The sequence below is a fragment of the Lethenteron reissneri genome, chromosome 23 (assembly GCF_015708825.2).
Source record: "Lethenteron reissneri isolate LAM-NWPU_2019-01 chromosome 23, ASM1570882v1, whole genome shotgun sequence".
Taxonomy (NCBI): Eukaryota; Metazoa; Chordata; class Hyperoartia; order Petromyzontiformes; family Petromyzontidae; genus Lethenteron; species Lethenteron reissneri.
The window spans coordinates 20,304,737-20,325,857 of NC_083801.1; the positions used below are offsets into that span (position 1 = coordinate 20,304,737).

General features: G+C 46.3%; 1 protein-coding gene across 3 annotated transcripts in view; it reads left to right on the plus strand.

The window, feature by feature from the left end:
* Positions 1-21,121, plus strand: part of SPRYD3 (SPRY domain containing 3) — a 135,421-nt gene that overhangs the window by 62,759 nt on the left and 51,541 nt on the right. For all 3 annotated transcript variants that reach the window (XM_061557657.1, XM_061557655.1, XM_061557656.1), the window contains one exon: positions 10,375-10,524. In XM_061557657.1, coding sequence (XP_061413641.1) covers positions 10,375-10,524 — 150 coding nt within the window. The remainder of the gene's footprint in view (positions 1-10,374; positions 10,525-21,121) is intronic.

Consider the following 21,121-nt stretch of genomic DNA (forward strand, 5'->3'; position numbering starts at 1 on the left):
TGTGTATTCATAGGTTGGCAGTACAAGTATCTTGAGTGTTTGAATCATCCGGTGGATAGCAACATGTAGTGGTTGGTTGCAATGCACTATTATCTCAACGGCCTAGGTTTGATTCCTGGCCATGCGCATGAGTGGCTGGATCTCAACCTGGGTGGCATCCTTCATTAGTCATTTGCGTATATGACTGGAGGTCATCGAGTGGCACAACATGGAAAGAGCAGCAAAAGTATAATCAGATTATAATTTCCCAACAATTGTATTCCGCCAAGGTGAACAATTAGATTTGGTAACGTTGCAAGAATGGAGGACGACACTGCAACATGCGGTGGCCTCCGACTGTCCATCTAGAAAAAGAGTGGATCAGGTCCGACTCGATCATGGCGCCGTTCAGTTGGCCATCCAAGGGGCTCGTGGTTTCGTCAGATCTGTCGTGATCCCGGCCTAACCTTGCAAGAAGCCTCCTTCTAGAGTGCGGTAAAACGTGGACACTCTGGATGGTGCTACGGGCCTTTGTTGCCTACGCGTTTATGATGATGATGATGGATGATTAAAACCAATACTATTGCAGCATGGTCGTCACGGGGTGCTGTGGTACTGGAAGCAAAAAAGTTAATTTTGGACGTGCTTACGTGTTGGGCAGTCATTTGTCCCCACAAATGTCCAACGCTTAACCCATTGACGCAAGTCTGTGGCGGCTAAGCGTCTACCGCTGCATGACCGCATAAAGGTTTTTGTTGCTGTTGGGTGTGCTGTACGGTACCATGCGGTGTGGCTTGACCTCGTGACGAACGAAAGGTTTGACCGACGGAACGATGACATCGTGCACCGCCCGTCCGGAGCACGGGTGGAGGGGACACATTTTGGCAGGGAATCCAATCCAAGCCCAAGTGATCCACTCCCCTCATCTGCCGATAACATTGTGGACCCACCGGCACTCCTTCCGCGTGTATGCTTTGGTGTGTGAGCACGTTCCTCATTTGACTGTGTCTTTTGGCGCACACTGCATTCTCTTTCCCAAGCGTATGATTGCACATGCGTCTTTGCTGGCGTGTTCACGTGTGTGTGTGTTACCCACACACGTGTTCAGAGTTTGCGCACGCAATGTACGTGACGCGTACGTGTGAGCTTTGCAGTTGTACGAGTACATGAGTGTGTATGCGTGCGTGTGTGTTCGCGCGTACGCACATACGCAGTACGCTCGTGTGTTTGAACTTTACCGGGTGCGCGTGTGCGCACACAGATGAGGTCTCGCATTGAATCTCGTCCCACGTTCTCTGGGAACGGTATCATTTCCTCCGACCGGTTCCCAAGGCAGGGGGCCCAGGCAGCCTGCTGACATTCTCGCTGAAAGGTGTTTAAACAATCGCTGGATAAATTGTCAGAAACTGGGAATAAATAAATAATTGCAAACACAGCCTCTTCCTTTTCCTGCTGGACTCCTCGGTGAGAAACTCTCCTCTCCCGTTTGCTTATTTATTTGTTTACTCGGGTATATTTTTTTCGACGTGCCATGGCTCACGCTGCGAGAGGAGGAAAAATACACATCGGCTTGCCAGTGATTGTGTTAATGAAGAGCAAGAGTGTCCTCCCTTCAGCACATGAAATCAGGCTGCGATCTAGACGTAGTCGACCCAGCATACCGTTGACCTAATGCAGTGGTTCTCAGAGTGTGCTCCCCGGACCACCGGGTGGTCCACGACTGTCCTCCAGGTGGTCAATGGGGCTACTGATGCAAATGCAGACTTATCCGGACAATAAAGACAATGTTTATTATACCTTTTGCCTCGGGCAGTAATGAATATTTTTTTTTAATGAAGTTAGGTAAACTATCTTCTTGGTTCTTTCGGTAAAGTCACGTAGAACGGAAGTAATAAAATAATAAAAATAAAACATAATAAAATAAAATAATTCTCACGACGTTTCGGCTACAACGCAAGCAGCCGTCTTCAGGTGAAGAATGATACACTGCCAAGCTAGAAGCTTATAAATAAGATGCGTTGGAGGTGGAAGAAGAGCGCCTTAACAAAGGAATGTGCATATGAAGAGGAATTTAGCATATTCATGGCAAATGCGTAGGAGGTGGGCGGGGGGGGTTCAAAGTCATATTATGCCCATGCATTATGCAGGATTAGGTAAACTACCCTGATTGAACTACCCTAACCCTAGGAAAAACCTTATAACTGCGTAAAAAAAAATGTTTCGGTAATATGAAAGATTTTGTACTACTGGTATTGAGAGAGATAAGTGAATGCGCTTTGTCACCAGGGGTGGGGGCTGAGTGGTCTTCTGGAAATGTTTGCATCGACTGAGAGGTCCGCGGGCCAAACAAGTTTGAGAAACACTGCATTAATGTTACGACAATTGAGTACATACCTACGCCACACCTTACCATCACCTGCACACAACCTTGGTTCTGTGGCAAAGTCCCATAGGAATTTTCCCTTAATTAAATTCTTTTAAAAAACATAACGTATTTTCAATTACTACCAGGCTTACAGTGCATCATCGTTTCCATAACCATGTGACTCATGCATGTTATAGGAAATGTGTTGCTGCTATTTCGGTAGTACATATATAAATTACAAAAACTACTAGATTTTTAACTCACCCCAACTGTGACAAAAGTCTCTTGGGGATTGCTTATTATAAATTCCACATTGGCAGTAAGACTTGGAAAACCCTTATTATGCTTATTGGTAAAGTAACAAAATAACATACCAATGTGCTTAAATAAGACAGTTTGTAATCAGTGCAATAGTTCCTGCTATGACACGTGGTTCAGAAATGTGGTCATTCACAAAAAATACGGAACAAAAATTTAAAAGTACGCACAGAAGCATGCAGATGCATGCTTGGAATTACATTGAGAGACAGGGTTGGAGAACACATGTAAATTTATGATATCATCCAAACTAATCAAGAAAATTCAGTGGGCTTGTACAGGACACACCGCTAGCTGGGGTGATGGCCGATGCATCCAGCAGCATCATTTACTGTGGCTGATGACAGGTGAGATCATAGTCACTTAGACACTGGGAGATGTCCTGTGCAGTATTGATTCTGGTTCCCCCGGAACAATGGGATGTTCGCTGTTGCTCGGAGATTCTCATACTGGAAATACGCTTTTTGTTCGATAAAAATAATAAGTTGTAAAATTGTCAAAAATGTGTACAAGGATAAAGAAAAGGAATGGGATCGTTCACCTCGAGTTAGTCCTGGTGACAAACTTTGCAACTTTTTTTGGCATGGCTGCATGTACATCCTGAAGACTTTTCATTGCGGGACAATGACCTCATGGATTTTACAGAACTAATGAAATTCAAAGTCATTTACTTGGACTGTTTCCAGATTCGCGTTACCAGTAGTTACGTTTCCCAAGTTTTCTCCCATGATGTAAAAAAGTAACAAAAAAACTGAAGGGATAAATGATGTCGATTACGGGGTAAAATGTTAAAGCAGGAAGTAGGGGAGAAACAAAGAGTGGAAATAAAGTGCCCAAGAGAGCCTTTGCGAGGTTCAAACCGGATCTAAAGTAGCTGCTACTGCCATGAGACTTGCCCTGGGGCCCAGCTGTTGTATGGGTTGCATGAAGCGGTCAAAATGTTCGTGACGGTGATGCTGGTGCTGCCAGGTGTGCTGCGTAAGTCACATTTGCAGTCTGTTCTGGGTCCTGCACGAGCCACTTGTGGGCCAAGCTCCTCCATGTGCGACACTTTGCCACAACCTCGGCGGTGTTCGATCGAAACAAAAGCTAGTCTTGCGTGTTGATGATTGACAAATGAAAAAATAATCTGGTCTGCATAGGGGAATTGGTAAAACGGCCAAGTTGAGAACCATTTCGGGGCATGATTAAGCAGAGCGAGGGTTTTTCGTCGAGGTTCATAGTCTCTTTGTTGAACGTTTTGGGACTTTAAAGGCACAGTGTTTTTGTTTTTAGCAATTGCACTATGTGGGGGAACTTTGGGTGGCATCATTCATCAGTCTATTCCATGGCTCGAGGGGAAAACAATAGCAATGACATCTGCCAAAGAACGCGCTGTTCTCTGTGAGTTGGGCACACGAAAAGAAACAAGGCACGAATGTCAGTTACCGCAAACTTGGACAGGGCCACGCTTGGCAAACCGGTCGAACACCTTTACACTACAGGGAACCGCACTCGAGGGTTATTCCTAGAAAAGCTCGAGATTTTGGCAAGTTTTGAAATATAGATGTTGAAGCAGAAGCACGGTCGTTTTAGGAGATTACAAGTTCTCACGACCCAGACAGTGGCGATTTTTAAGTGCCGAGAGGGTTAAAACGCAAGGACAGTTGCTGCCTTCAGACAGTGTCGGCTTTATTTCAAAGAAGACTGGGGCATGTTAGCCGCTGGTTGTTACGACACTGCTGTGCCAACGTGCCGCCATAAGCTGCAGCCGCTACTTCTCTTTGAAGGAAAATGTTTTCCCTTCATTCTTCTGGAATGCACAGCCGCCATCTAGATTGATGTGTTTTAAAGGAAAAATAATATTACAATAATAATAGAAGTTAAAATGCGCTTTATATAAGCCATTTCCTTCGTGTTTTATGATCTGTCAAATTGAAATACATGGACCATTGCCACACTGGGTTTGTGGGGGTGTGCAAGAGGTTATGTAACGCTGCACCTTATAGGAGGAAATCGGACACTTGTGTCGATCTAAACATGGTGGCTACATAACATGACCCGGTAATCGCCGGGGACTTGCGAGCCTCGTGCCACACAAACAAGTGTAGCCTCGTGTCAGATTTGGAGCCTTTTTGGCCATCGTCGTGGCCAAAAAAGCGAGCACCATCTGTAGATCTGTAAATGGCCTCGAGGGTACGGTGTGGCCACTGGTACACGCCAAGATGTTTTGTGATTGTTGTTTCTCAGCGCATCTTGTGAGCATTAAAGCCTCTAAAAATTGACCAAGCGTTGTTTCGGTCACATTGGCACGAGCACGTCCGATATGTTGTGTTTTGTCGCGAGTGCTTTGTTTCGCGTGCGAGTATTGTATTACCTGGAAGTGTGTTGTGTATTTCTCCCGTGAATGCATGCGATTGAGGGTCGACAGTGGTCGACTGCTTGAGGTGTGTAGAAAACCCCAGAGCTGTCTGCGTGTGAGGGTTTAGTGATTGTTATTACAGCGTGTGTGTGTGTACGTACCGCAAACATTTTCTTGTAAGCGAGTGACATTGTACGTTTCTGTATACGTGGGTAGAGCGACCAGAGTTCGATCTGTGGCGATTATCTGAACCGTTTCTGAGCCCTCCCCTAGGTCACCTAAGCCTTAAATGAGTACCTGAAGCAATATGTAACCATCAGAGCTGGCAAGTCAAAGGTGGCCATGTGTGGTGCTGGCCACACCACCCCCTCATGCTCCGTACATTCATTAATAAGTGCTTGCTAACAGAAACCTGCACCAAGAGTGGATATAGGGGATCTTTGTCTCTGTATGTATGCCTGTGAGCTTGTATGTCTGTGATTATGCTTATGACTGGGTCTGTTAATGCGTGTGTTAGCTTGTGTGTTTAGTGTGCGTTGGTATGTCTGTTCGCTTGTGTATGTTTGTATGTTGAACTTCCATTGCACCGTTCTAATCCGAGGTGTGTGTGCGTAGCGTGTGTGGGGGGGAGTGGTGGTGCAACAGTTAGCACTGCGCTACCAACCTGGCGACCAGAGCTCGATTCTGACTCACGGCCAATACCAGTGACGGTTATCTGAATTGCTCCTGGGCCTTCCCTGGGTCGACTCAGCCTCAGTTGAGTAACTGGTGCGGTGTGTAAATATCGCCACTGGGGAGACAAAGGCAGCCGGGAGTGGTGCTGGCCCCCCACTCCTTTGTGTGTCGTGCCAGCTTTCATAGGAGCTCGCAAACAGCACTTGCCCCGACAGTCTCGTAAGGCTATATGGAGGATCTTTGTCTTGTGTGTAGTCACTGCATCTTAATGCATTTGTGTTTAGGTCTGTGTGTGAGAGAAAGTGTGAATAGTAATGTTTGTTTGCATTTGTAAAAGTCCATGGGGAAAGCGTGAGGTTGGGGTGTGGGAAGTGTTTAGGTGAGTTTTCAATATCATTGCTAAGTGTTGCTTCTCAACATAATGAATATATTTGCATAAGCATACGCAATACAACAAATGTATGTAAATAACTATAGCTCTTAATAACCAATTGAAATAGAATATATTGCACGTAACATATGACTATACTAAGCTGTACAAATGCACAGTTTAACATTACTTCACCAATCGCACCTCCGATTAGCATGGTTGGCTACGTACAGTGTGAAAGAAGTTCAACTTACCAACGTACGAAGAACAATTTAAGGCATGCGGCTTGTTTACAAGACTAACAATTTTCGGTTTCAGTGACTTGTACTGATCTCGAATTTGTGCGGTTCAATTGGTTGCCGCACTATCACACAGTTGGCATGCCCTTACAAAGCGCGCGTCGGGCGATCTTTATCGCTGCTGATGGATGATGCACCCCAGTAAGGTTCCTCGAGTGAAGGGGGGGGGGGCATTGCGGGGTTAGGGTCCGGGACCCGCGGAGAGGAGAGGGGCCAGCGGGAGAGGAGGCGACGGACGAAGGGAAACCTGGGACCCGTGTAGACCTGCACGCACCGAGATTAAGATGCGGGATTGAATTTCCGTTTGTGCAGGCGCTCTCGTTTCTAATGAAACGGCCGGGGGAGGAAAATGACACCGGGGGGGGGGGGGGGGGTTAGACAAATGCAAGGTAGGCCACAGCCAAGCAGTCAGTGGCCCGAAGAATGTCCATAATGAGAACGTCGTGTTTTCCTGCTGTCACGTCGCGCATGCCAGCGAGATGCGAGCACATGCGTGTGCATCTGGCCCTGCTGCAAGGGCAAGTGGGTAAAAAAATCGGTCATCCCCCAACTCCCATTGTCAGCAGGACCTGCAGCTGCATGGGCCTTTGTGGCTCTAGGTTAGCCAGCATGTGATGGTTAACTTGTCTATGAAAGAGTCAAATGTCCTGATGCTTCTGAGCCTACATTGGAATTTCCACACATCCTCTAGTTTGGGCTCAATATCTGCATACGTACATGTGCAGCACTGTTATCAAGCCACTGCTGGATAAGGGTATCTCACACCCCGTGTATCTGTACATACACGTGTGCCAATGAGTGCATGCGTTACTAAAATACCACTCATTTATTACTGATTCCTGACTTTCAGAATCAGTCATCAATTTTGAAAATGGTTACCGGTCATCGTTTAACAGCACTTGTATTTGTCACTTTCATAATTATGTGCACAGACGTGTACACACAGTCAGGTACATGTTCAATCTGTTATAAACATGTATGGTGTGGCCATGGGACCCTTATTTGGTGCACTGTGCAAGCCCCCAAAGTCTTATATTCTATCCAGAGGTGTTAGCGGGTTCTCTGGTTTAGTTTAGGTTGATTTTGGCACAAGTTAGTGCCATTGGGAAATAAATGCTCATCTTCGATGATGGGAATGACATGGGATTTGGGTCTATGTATGTATACGGCTGTGGTGGTGTGATGGATCTCAAAGTAAGCCCTTGAGTTGAGCCTTGTTAAAAGTTCGCAGCAAATAAGTGGCCATGATTCAGGCTTCGGACAGAAAACGGTGTCATCCGTTTTTTCTTAGTTTTTTTTTCAAGTTATTATTTCAGCATTGTTATCGCCTGTTTAATAATTTTGTTGGCATAACAGTGTGACGTCGGCGCATTTGCCTACGCAGCAGGGAGAGAGAGAGAGAAAGTGTGGGCCCCAGTGGGGGGGGAGCTGGCCCATGGCTGGCGGGGGCCTGTGACCGTCAGGATGCCACAGGTGCAATGGGCCATCCCACAATTACAGCCATTAGGCCCTGAGGGCTTGACGAGCGACTGAGTCCCCCACCCCCAGCCCTGCTGAGGCTATTGTTTCAGGGTCTTGTCTAACGATTGTGGTGGAAGGTTAAGGGGGGTGCCGGGGTAAACATAGACACACGCACACACATTCACATACCTACACGCACGTATGCAAGAGCATTCGTGCGCCAGTCCATGCGCTGCACACATTCTCTTACGTAAGAAGCAAATATCTCCCCATTCAGAATTACGTACTGTTCGGTTAAGTGCTGTATTGTTGAGCTAGAAACGAGAGTGGTGTGGTCTGTGTCTATGTATGTTGAACTTATTTGGCACCGGATGTCGCCAACCGTGCAAATTGGAAGTGCGATGGAAGGACAACAAACTAACACACAACAAAAAGCAAGTTCTATGCTGGTGGTGACCACACTCTGAGTTGGGTTCAAATTTTAGGTTAAATCTACCTGGGGTAGGCTCAGGCCATATTCATATTACATGGCCACGGGTGGACATAATTAGGAATTGGGCCCACATCACCATGATCGTAGCGCAGTGGACCACGTCTTCTACACCGGGCTGATTTAGTCGCAACACCCCGTCGTAGACATGTAGGTGCAGGTGCACACACATGATGCACATCGACATGAATGCACCTACCCCTACACAACAATGTCACGAGTGTGCGTGTGTGGCAACAAGATGATGCACGTGATGCACGTGCAAATAAAAATACGGCCAAAAGCACATGCCAGTGCACAAATACGTTTCTTACGTTCCAAAGCACAAGTGCACGTGTCCGCACAACATCAGTCACAGATTTGTTTTGTCCATTTGCGTATCATCAGTGTGGTGCAGCTGTGCACTGGCCAAACGAATTATTCCATGACGTCCTTAGACGAAGTGTGACCCTTTAGACAATCAGACACAATGCTTTTCCCACAAGTATGAAAATCAGCATACCGTATTCATAGAGTAGACACGCTCGCACGAATACTGGGTTATGTAAACATACAAAGTGGTACAAAAGTGATTTAACAGCATTGTGCAAATGTACTTAGATACGATGTTTATTGATGTTCAATTAAAGAAGAGTTTATCAGTTATATAATATGCTGAACTTCATTACAAACTATATAGTAAGATGATTATAATTATGCACCCTTGTTGTTTGGTAGCTGCTGTGTGGCAGAAGTAGTTGCTTGTCAGTGTTTTCACAATCACCAGAGTTGTCAAACTAAGAGCCTGTGAGTGCTGTGACTAGAAAATAATGGGTGGCTTCACTAACTTGGCACTAATGTGACAGCGTCTCTGTTCGTGTGTGCCCTCATGTAAGATTTACAGGGTTGTGAGAAATGTAAGGTAGATTTTCTACAAAATAGATTGTTATATTAATTATGATGTAAAATGTGCACAAAGGTGTTTGGCATTTTTTTGGCGGTCGCCTGGGTTTATGTGCGGCTTTCGTGGATTTTCCCTTCAGTCGACCATTTTCTCTATCCTATGCTCTGAAGAAGGCCCAATGCCTGATACATTGCCTGTTGCCTGTTTTTCCTTTTTCAAGGCAGTGTTAATGATGAATGTGAGTTTTTTTTCTTTCACTTGTGCACCACTGCCATCGCAGTTTCACCAAATAACTGATGTCAAATGTGATGTTAATATCAATCTATTAGCTTCGGAGACAGACCCACAAATCTAATTGTCGGCCAAATGAGAAATGTTATGAATATCCAGTACTGATAATTTCTACTTTCTAAGTCTTGCCTTCAGATTATGGATGCCTGTATTTACAGATGGGCCTCCTCGAAATGTGTGAATGACAATGTATCAGTTGAAGGTCATTAACTGTTTCGTATTTTATATATTTATCAACCGTTTTATCATAGTATTCGTTGCCATGGGTTTTGTTATATATTTTTTACATCAAGCATTATTCTAAAATACAATTTTTTCCAACAAAGTTCCAATGATTATAACATGACATACTTGGTATAGGCATAATATATAAATATTCCAAGTGGCTTTCAAATTCCAAATGACTGCCGATTAATTCACAATTAATCTGTCTCCTACAAAGGAAGATAGACATGCTAACATATCAGAAAATGTGCTCCACGCTTAGCAAAATATAATCCATATAATCCAATATGGCTACCAAACATTATTTTGCAAAATATAGATGATTATTGGTGTAAAAGACCGGAAGCATTTACCAGAAAATGTTCACGAATGCTGATGCTCACACAATATCAGATGCCTCATGTAACAAGGGCAACGGGACAAAGACACCTGAGCATGGCGATAGCCAGCTCTTCCGCTTGTAATCCACGACAGATTTAATAGGTGCTCGTTAACACCACATAGAATGACAGTCTTATGTATGTTGAACTTATTTCGCACCGTACTTGGCCAACAATGCTAATTGGAGGTGCGGGGGGAAGGCGAACAAACCAAGCACAAAAAGCAACAAGATCTCGACGCTTTGACAGTCCAGAAGGGTGAATGGGAAACCCCTTCCCCTTTGTGCCCGTGCGCAGCTGCTGGAGTATGTGGGGCGAGGCCGGAGCATCATGGATGTGGGGCTGGCTCAGGCGAGGCATCCCCTCAACACCACCGGACACTACTTCGAGGTGGAGATTATCGACCCTGGCGAGAAGTGCTACATCGCCATCGGGGTCGCTCGCAAGGTATCCTAGTCACGTGCACATGTGCGCCTTCAAAGTACAACATGTGCATCACGATCGCCGATCGTGTACGTGCGTGCACGTGTGCGTGCGTGTGTCTTATGTTTTGGGGAACGGAAGTGCAGCGGTTGGCGCATTGTGCTATGAGCCCAGTGACCAGAGTTTGGATCCTGCTTACGACCAACATCTGTCCTGGGCCTCCCTCTAGGTCGACTCAGCCTTAAATGAATACCTGATGTGGTGTGTTATCTTCAACACAAATGCGGCTGGGCGAGGTGTTGGCAACCCACCTCCGCATGGGGCATGCTGGCCTTCATAGGCGCTGCTCGCGAACAGCACTTGCCCCGTCAGTCTGTTAAAGGCTATACGAGGGGATCTTTGTCTTTGTGTGTGTATGTTACCAGAAAGAACATATACATGTGATTGAAAATAAATAAATGTTGAAAATAACTAAATGTTGTAAATAAATAAATGTTGTTAATCTGAGAAGTAGATCTCAACGCTTGGACAAATGGCCTTTGTCAAGTGTGTATATATATGTGTGAGTATAATGAGCGGGTGTGTTAGTGAGATGAGAACCATAATGTCGGCTGGGTGGGAGGGAACCATTGCACGAGCCTCCCGGTGCTCGCTGCTAATTTGGGAAGGCGCCAGCGTTCTGCTTGTAACGGATTAATCAGCAGCAGGCCTTGCTGGGCGGCCTCGCTACCTTTGACCAAAATGTTCGTTGTATTTGGAGCGGGAGTCCATTCCCCGGGTGGTTTCTGGCCCAGGGAGAGGCGTGCACGCGCTTGTGCGCATTCATCCGCGCGTGTGCACGTGCCCGTGTGTCCATACACACCCCCCGACGTGCAGCCTTGATTTCACGGTCTCTGTGTAGGCCCATCACGGCAGCGTTGGAGAAATAAGTGTCGCCATTTGATGAAAGCAGATCCTACAATTATTTCCATTTATTCTCGTACGAGGACGTGTTTAGGGTCATGGGTGTAGTGGCACCAGGCTCTCTCACCTGCCAGTCCTCACCACATGTCCCGGGTACTCGGTGGCCTGACGAGGCCTGTTTGTTGCGGTTGCACCCGACTCAAGAGCCGCATGGCTCACAGGGCTATACCTAATAAATGAAACTTGAAACTTGAATACCCAAACCCGCTTGGCACTTTGGGAGGTTAATGGTACTGCGAGATGTCTTCACAATGTACGTGTGATAATGATGTTGTGTGCCTGCGTGATGTACAGCGCCGTGTGCTGGAATAAATTGTGACGTCACCCTGTGAGCATTGAGGGTGCAGTGGTTATCCTGGTTAACCCTCCAGAACTGCCGAAAGCATACTAACCTAATGGCGGGACCCAGGGATCCCATAAGCCCCCGGCTCTCGCATAAACTGCCTTGCGACGGCATTTTATGTCTGTTGAAGGCGAACGGTACGGCACTCTATTCCTCTCGACGAGCTCTACACGATGCGCTAATCAAAGTTTCAAAGTTTTGTCTCTTCTGCGCATTCGTCCTCGCTGCTGCGCTTGGACGACATGACAACAGAATGATCCTTGCCAGGTGGGTCGCAGTGTTTATGTGTGCGGTGGGACGGAGTCGCCAAAAGTAAATTATTTAATTACGACATTGACTTCCGTTTATTCGGGACCCCGGGATCCCGCCTTCAGGTTCATATGTAAGTAAAGTGCACATTGATGATAATAATATCCAGAAACACTGATGTGCTTGCGCTTGTACTTACTGTCGTGAGGAGTGAGCTTTTTTGCATTATGTGCACGTTGTAAACGTTCCTTGCATGAACCCAAAGACGCGTGTGAATTAGAGGGGCGTCGACCCGGTCTTTATAAATCCATGTCACCTCCACCCCCTAGCCCATAACTCTCAAACATGTGTGCACGGTGGGGAGAGGCTGCGCCCTAGACTGCCTGAGTCATCTCAAACGCAGGTGTCCCATCGGTGTTGCACAAGCCCTGTTTCATTTGGCTTGTGACGAATCTTCTGTCGGGAATGGCACAATCTGACCCGAGTTTTAACGGGATTGTGTTTCTCATCGTTTAAAAAAAAAAGCGACCTCTTTACGAGAAATGCGTGCTCGTGGAGAAGGCAAGGCAGGTGGCTCGTGCACAGCAGGTAGATCAACATTGTTTTTTGAGAGTCGGGATTCATTTATTTAACAAAAAGTTAAAGCAAAGGTCAAATACATTTGATGATGGTCACTGTGCAGATGGAGCTATGAAGTCAGCCCATGTGCAGGTGCTTGATAGATTATTACATCACAGGATCGTGAGAGGTGGCGACGGTTTAGGGAGGCCTTCCACCAGCAGTGGATTGATCATGGCTGATTATTGGAGGGTGTGGAGGGTGTTTTGTACAGCACTGCACTGGGTCTTGGGTGTATGGCACTTCGAAGAGTGCAGAGTACTGTGCAGGGTGCAGTACATCGTGTAGGGTGCTGTTCATGGTCTACGATGATATGTACAGGGTATGTGGTGATGCGTTGTATGGTGCTGTGCAGAGTACAGGATGTCAGGCAGGGTCTATGTTTCGATTTAAAGCTTTTTTTGACTGCAGGGATTCATATTCTTGGTTCTTTCGGTAAAGTCACGTAGAAGAGAAATAATACGTGACTTTACCGAAAGAACCAATGTTGTTGTAAAAGGTACATAGTGTTTTTGTAGGGCTTTATTTAGGATATGAAACTCATAGGTTCAGTGCAAGGTGTGGTATATTGTCGGCTGTCGGGTATTCTTTGGGGGCGCCACAGTGGTGAGATGTTAACTACCTCGCTTGGTATGCAGGAGGTCGTGGGTTCGATCCAGACCCTGACACCTGTGTATTTGGAGTTTGCATGTTTTCCCCGTAGTCGTCCTTTGGATTTTCCCACCACATTTACAAACGTGCGTTCAGAGTATTTGACTGCTAGAAATTTGCACGTGATTATAAGCCACTTCGTTGAGCTATCATTTTTGGCCAGGTCGCTTCTGAAAAAGTGCTATACAGCTCAGTGGGAATTTCCTGATTTAAAAAAAAAAGTTATTTTCTTATTTTTAGTTTATTGGGCAGAGTGCTGACTTGCATTTTTTTTGCCTATGTTAGAAGTTTGCTTTGGAGAGATTATACGCCCATGGTTTATTTTAACTTTGTTTACATATTTATATTTGTTTGTGAATTAATTAACATGTTTATTTCAAACTGGGTTTGTTGTTCCCGAAGGGAGTCTTAAAGTGTTGATATATATATAACTCGTGTCCGGCCAGTCAAGATGCAGAAAGCTGGTGTGCTAGCTACTTTTATTAGTTTGTTCAATAACCGATTTGATTAGCTGGCTTACAAAGACGGGGCTCTTCTGCTTAATATGCTGAAGGGACCTAAACAGAATTGATAACTTTCAGCATGATCGCAATCCTCCATTCTTTTATTTCCACTGTTGGATTAGACACTTCACATTTAGGCGGTCAGCCCCAGCTGCCGTGTGCAGCTCAAAACTGTCTCGCACTATTTTTTGTGTTCTGCCGGAATCGGTACGTCTCGTCTTCTCAGCTCCATCCTTCGGCTGCCTCACCGTTGCTTCCAGTGAGCGGATTCTGCCATGTTACTTTAACGCTGAAGAGATGCGTGTGTGCCCTCCAAGCCAGATTCATTTCCGAAGCATGCAGGATTGATGTGGAAAATGAGCACATTCATCTGAGCGTTAACGTAATAAATATTTATTTGTCCAATTTGTATTGATGTCCAAGGACAGTCATGAGCAATAATGTATGAGATGTGATGTGTAGACACAGTTGCATGAAAATAAACTGTATAATTTAGAATCCCAAACAGTTTAGTTGTCGCCTGTAATATTTCCACAAAACATCACCTTGATTAAATTACCATCACTTCATTATCCATGGGTAACTCTATTGAGCTGTATTTTCTCATTTTGTAAGTTGACTTGCGTCCCTCTACTGGGTAATTTTAGTAATTGCTTCATTTGGCCACGCTTCTTTGGCCATGACATCGGCACACAATTGGACACCGTACCATTGAAAAGTGTCCTTGCGGCTCTTATGTCCACAAGTCAGTGAATGGAAAACGCGCGCCGGAAAGCAGCATGACCCGACTTGGATAAAAAATTTCCTGCGGAACATTTTGTCAGCGGGAAAGAGATGGGGACACGTTGTGAAGAACTGGTATGGATGCGAGACCTCCAGACCACCTGTTCACGTTTCACACAGCTGGAGCACGTGTGAAACGAGCCTCACAGCGGCCAAGCATGGTTCTTTTGTGTAATGTTTCAAAGAATGACATTTCCCGCATGCTGGGCAGTATCTTCTGAAGGTCAGTGAAGAATTAGCGGATTAGTGAATAAGTGAATTATTTTCTCTCTAAGCGTGTGAGCTTGTCTCGCGTTATTATGTTTCCCTTTGTTAGGGAAACTCGGCTCGGAATATCAAAGGACTATAAGGTGTTAAAGCAGGACAAGATAGCTCAAGTCGCCTGTCTTCGAGACGGTTCTTGTTCCGTGCATAAAGTGTCGGCGTGTTGCGTATACCGAGCCTTTTAATAATGCAGCCGCAATGCCAGTAAAAGCCGGTGGTAATACGATGTCTTCCTGGCTTCACGAAGCGCTCATTAAAGCACCGTCCAAAAAAGTTTGAGGTTATTTGGGGTCGAGGGGAGATGAAGAGGCCCGAGGACATGTGCTCCTATATTTAATTAGACTCAAACCGCTGCACTGAGCTATGGCTAATGCCAAAAAAAAATCCTACAGTTAAGGAGGAAGCAGGACTTGGGACAAAGATTTGCACTTGGGCTAATATGTACACGTGTCCCTCCTGGAGAACTATGTTAAGTTGCAGCGGACAAGGGCAGGTGAATGTAGCCCATCAAGTGCGAGTCGGCCGCTGAGATGGAAAAGTTATTAAAACGGTGCAGGTGTCTCGTGGTTTTGAACCGACGGACACGCGGACTAGGTTTGGCAATGATCCTGCGTCGGTTTTCCATCGTTAGGCATGCAACAGATGCCTGCTCGTAAAACACACGGACACGTGCGCACGCGGCCTTGCACGCAAAAGCAGCGGACGCACTTGCACGCGAACAGCCGCGTGCGCACACACATCCACACGAGCGGCTTCGTGCGCGCACAAAATGTGAACAAAGAATCCCCAATTAGTGTCTTCTACTTCTGGGGGCCAAGTGAACTTGGGGCCAACTCGTTTACCTTGATCACGATGCGGGGTTCGAACATCTCGCCACTGCTTCCTACATATATGAACACTTGGCGCGTAATTCTACGCAGGCCTACAATGCTATTGGCGGCTATTTTTACATACGTGCGGCCACTCGTGTCAACTTATCAAATGTATAAAAAGTACCACAGTGATATTTATAAACACTGTTTTCACAACATTGCTGCATATTTGTGGCAATATAATCGGCACTTCATGACTTAAAGGACAGCGTTGGTGATTGATAGATCAACTTTGGCACCGCGCGACTCGGTGGTGACAGCTCACAAACAGGTCCCACGAGGCGTTTAATTCCCGATCGCCTACAATTCAGCACTGCGGTATGTGGCTTGAGTCAGAGTGTAAAGGTCATTTAAATGCCACGCTAGGAATGCCAGGTCAGAACCTCAAGTGCATTACATCATAATAGAATGCAGTGCCTGCTGGTAACGTGAGGTGCGGTGATGCCAGAAAAGAGGGATCGTTGGCTGGTCCAGACTGGATGGAGATGTGCATTACGATGTGGAGCCTGAAGTGCGATGTTGAAAAATTCCCCGGAATAGGTGACAGAGATTGAAAACGTTATAGGCTACGATGGAGGTGAACAAGTTGATTGAGAAGCTGTTAAAGAGATTACGTGTGGAGGTGATACAATTATGTGGTGGCTCATTTAATGCTGGAGTAGTTGATGGTGAAAATAATAGTGTGGAGGGAAGGCATTAGATACATCGATAGTGGAGGTTGTGATGAAGGAGCTGATGGCCGAGTTTGCTGGATGAGATAGGTGATGAAAATGGATCGGGTTATTTGTGAATGCTAAGGTAGAAGACTGCTGGATAATGAAAAGTGTGATGGAGATTGTCCAAGAAATGGGGATAGTATTGAAACAGCAAGAGTTAATAAAAATGTTTTACTTGATAAGAACAGTGAGATTAAAAAAAATACTTTATCTTGCACCTCTGTTCAAAAGATAATGTAATACGGCTGATGTCATCCAGCCGTGCTAAAGAACACTGCGAACAGAAAATCAGTGTCACGGACTCTGGTCATGTGTTTCTAAACTGATTCCCCCTTCTGATCCAAGGTACACATGGCTTCATAGCTGTGGATACCTGGCACACAGCTACTGTTTTCCTTCTCATAAAAGCCACTCTTCTTTGCGTCACCGTGGCGGGAGGGGGGCGGCCTCTGTCCCTCTTTTGCCCCCTTTCGGGCGGTGCCCTATGTCTGGTCGGGAGCCCGGCTGGCAGCTGCCCGGCGGATAGGGGTGCGTTTCCTTTTTTTCAGACGAACGCACATGGTTGTACGTGCGCGCGGGTGTCGCTCGTTAAATCTGGGTGTCGCTCGATAATCTGGGTGTGTGTCGCTCGATATTTTCCCCGAGATAAGCTCGCGTCTGTCATCGCCTCGCGGCCTCGCGGCCCGGTCCATGTGCCGCCCTCATCCGCCGCCGCCGCCGTCGCCCTTCACCAGCCGCGGCACGGTCACGCGCGGTGGAGCGCGCCGGTCTTGCCGTCCCACGCCTCGCGTCTCGCACCCCCGAGCCAAAAGTGCGCGAACTTGATGTTTTTTTTTCATATTATTCTTGAGACTTCAGACAACACCTCTGTGACGTGCGTCGGGGTGGGGAGGGTGGAATCAAGAGCGCTGCTGCCACCATTGTCATCGACCCCATCCTCACCCACTCCACCCCAAATTATCACTGACACATGCAACATCACCTCTGTGCTTCTATGCCTGATCCTGGCCCACCCTTTAATTTAGAGGTGTACCAAATATGCTATAATGCTGAACACTGTGAATGCCTTGTATGTGCGTATGTTGAACTTCTTTTGCACCGTGTGTAGCCAGGTACCTTGGTTAGGTATCTGGCTGGATACAAATGCTAAGCCAAATAGTTTTATTCCTGTAATTAGAGTTAAATGACAAACAAATATGGTGAGATAAGATGGCTTACATACGCATACAAATTAAGAGGGCCGTTAATATAGTGATGTAGTGGTAAGACACTTTCGCGAGAGATGCAGTAATAGCTCCGACGAGATGCAATTATGAGAAAGACGTCGTGGGTTTTAGAGATGAAGGCAAAAGAAGGAGATACTTCGATTTAAAGCTTTCGTGACTGCAGGGATTCATATTCTTGTTTCTTTCGGTAAAGTCACGTAGATGATGATTGCTTGTGTTGCAATCGAAACGTCGTGATATTTTTAATTGGTTTATTTTTATTATTTTATTATTTCCCTTATACGTGACTTTACCGAAAGAACCATGAAGAAGGAGATGCGTTGAGATGATATAAGAAATTAGTGGATGAGCCAGAAATGTAATGAGATGAGAAAGTCCAGCATACATTTATTCAGACAATAAAGAAGAAAGAGAATAGTAGCATTTCCGGATGAGATAGAAGGAGATGGCTGGTAGGAGATACACATATTCCTGCATGATAAGAGGTGATTGTAGATGTATCTAAATGGGACAGCAGAAATGCATTCGGATGAGACGGAGTAGCAGAACAAAAGAGGACGTCGTCATTAAAGGGTTCACGACCCCGTGTGCTCGCACATCGTGCGGCCACAAAGGCTACATGCTGAGAAAGTCAGTATAAAGGGTGTAGCAAGAAATACTGTGACAATTCAGTTTTTTTACCTTCACTACACATATGCATACCTTCTTGTAACATTTAAGATGTAGATATTTCTAAGTGTTCACTCATTTTGCTGAATCCAAATAGTGGAGAGAACAATTGTTTGCATGTCTACCAACATGATTCAAATTTCGTATTCTGTGCACGCATTTCATGCAGAGGTTGCGGGAAGAGCCATTGACAGATATTGATGGGGGGGGGGGGGGTAGTGACTCATGGTTGGAGAGTTTTTAAGGCGAGTCCCGAAGAAACTCGACCATCTGTCCCCAAACCCCTCCGGCCCTACCTGTCCAGTTAGAAAAATGGCTCTGTTTTCACGATGTTTTATTTACTACTCACGCCACGTGCGGCTAATTGAATGCAGGTGAAAACAGTAAAAGGTCCATTCTTCGCGAAGGTAGCATTTCAGTTTGAGGACAATCTGCACGGGGACAAGCAGTGGACGTCAAACGTTGATGCATAGTGACGGATAATCCGGTGTGCGGCTGACGAGCTTTTGGAGAAGATGGAGACCAAATATTTAAATTCTTTGAATTGATTAATACTTTTAGAAAATGCCCACTGTCAAAGTGTCTCAATGCTATGCTCTAATCCAGTGTTGGGAATTCCTTCCTCACGACAATGACGACCTATGCAGAACTGCCATGAGAAATTCGTCTCTTGAGCATCATTTATGGCTTACCTGAATAAACAAGATAATTCTAGTAACACCAGAACGATCGTGAGCGCACAGGCAGGTGTGTGAATACGGCGCAATGGTTAGATCGTTGCACCAATGTCTCAACAGTCAAAGTTCAATTCCTGTCCATGCGCACCAGTGTCGTCTCTCTGTCTGGAGTCCGAACTTGGCTTGGACCAATGTTAGGGTTACTTAGCTTAAAATGAGCATGTAATAATTATCATCATCAATGCTCCAGACACAAAGGCAGCCGGCTTGGTACTGGTCGCAATAACCAATCGCGCATCATGCCTGCCTGAATACATGTTCATCTAATGGCAGTTGTGCTCACAGTCTGAACAGCTTCGTGGAAACCTTTGTTTTTGTGAGTTTGTATGCACACATCTTTGCACCCATGTCTCATTACTCGTCCATTGTGACTGTGTTAGTTCTCCTCCCTTAATTTAATATGTGATGTGTCGGCATATTAAGCTAATGATCAGTGAGGGATTACGGAATCTTGGCTGCTTTTGTTGCAGACTCTGCATTTTTTTGTTGAACTCCTTCTCACTCACACTCCTCCCTCCCCCTCTTGCCTCTCTCTCTCTGTCTCTCTTGCCACTTCCACCAACCAACATACTCTCTCTCTCCCATCACATTTTCTGTTTCTTTAGCTGCCCTTTTTTCCTCTCCCTCCATCCTTCTCTCTTAATCATCCTCTCTGTCTCCATCACCATGCCCATCTCTCCCCAACTCTCCCTGTCTGTCTTCTCCCACTGTGCCCTTTGAAGTACAAGGATTATAATGTGATATTGAGGTGGGTTTAACCTTCCACCGTGGGGGTCACATAATCCTGCATTCCATGACTGGTCAGGGTTTCGGACAACCATGACCCAATGCACAGTGTCCTCTTTCGCTGCTATCGGCAGCGACACAGAAACTTGGCGCCCGCTTGAATAGGTCATTCCCTCTCCTGGGACAATGAGCACCATCCTATGGCAACCTGTAAACACTTGGCCCCACGATACCTTATGTTAAGTGGCAACATGATGCACCTCGCTCAATATTGATGGGTAGCCCATCTGAGCTGGGAAATGCTCGGCACTAAAGAGCAGTGTACATCCACACTGAGCATCAACCCCCCCTCCCCACCAGCACCCGGGCTTGCGTGCCCTCCTCCTCCTTCCCACCCACTCTACCTTCTCCTCCCCCCAACCCAAACCATTCCAGCCCCAGTGGGGGGGGGGGGGGGGTTGGGTTGCATTTTAGAGTGTCTCTTTATTAAAATCCCAGAGCGGGGCACTTGCTGGTTTTGACGGCCAAAGGGCAAGAGGGGGTGACCTAAATGCATAGGTACATTGTCCGTTCATGTGTCTGATCATCACCTGTCGCTGATAGGCATGCGGTATTGTCCGCAGGCGTCGATACCCCACCCTCCCCTTTTTTCCTCTCTCTACATTTCCCACTGGTCCAGCAGGCAGCCTATGATGGCAATGCGTGTTTTGTATTAGAGCCCAGATAACTCGTCCTGTTGCTATACTCTTCGGGGCATATGTTTTAGTTGCGGCTCGGCTGCTCTGCCTTGGCCTTTCACTGAAGCCCCAAGGCTTGAGCCGTTCATTTGCTTCCAAAGACGTACAATAGGCTCAGCCATGGTCTAGGCCAGGGGTCGGCAACCAAAATAACAAGAAGAGCCATTTCTTTCCAATTCGGTACAAAATTCAGTATTTCAAGAGCCGCAATGCATCTGAGTACATACTGTACATACGTACATATCGTCAAGAAGCAGCCCGTAAAGAGCCGCATGCGGCTCCGGAGCCGTAGGTTGCCGACCCCTGGTCTAGGCTCAGGCTCCGCTACAATAAAAATACTGAGCATGGCTCGGACCGTGTTCGGAGCCAGCTCAATTTAAGCGTGGCTTTGAGCTGGCTCACTTGAGAACGAGCCAAGCCTAAGCTGAGCCATGCCAGAGTACATGCCTCAGTACCGTGTCTTACTCTGGGTGTGCGTTACTGCACAGCATTCATTGCCATCAGGTGGAGATACCCTGCAATTAGTGCATGGCATGTAACGCATTCATATGTGCCCTGCCCTGT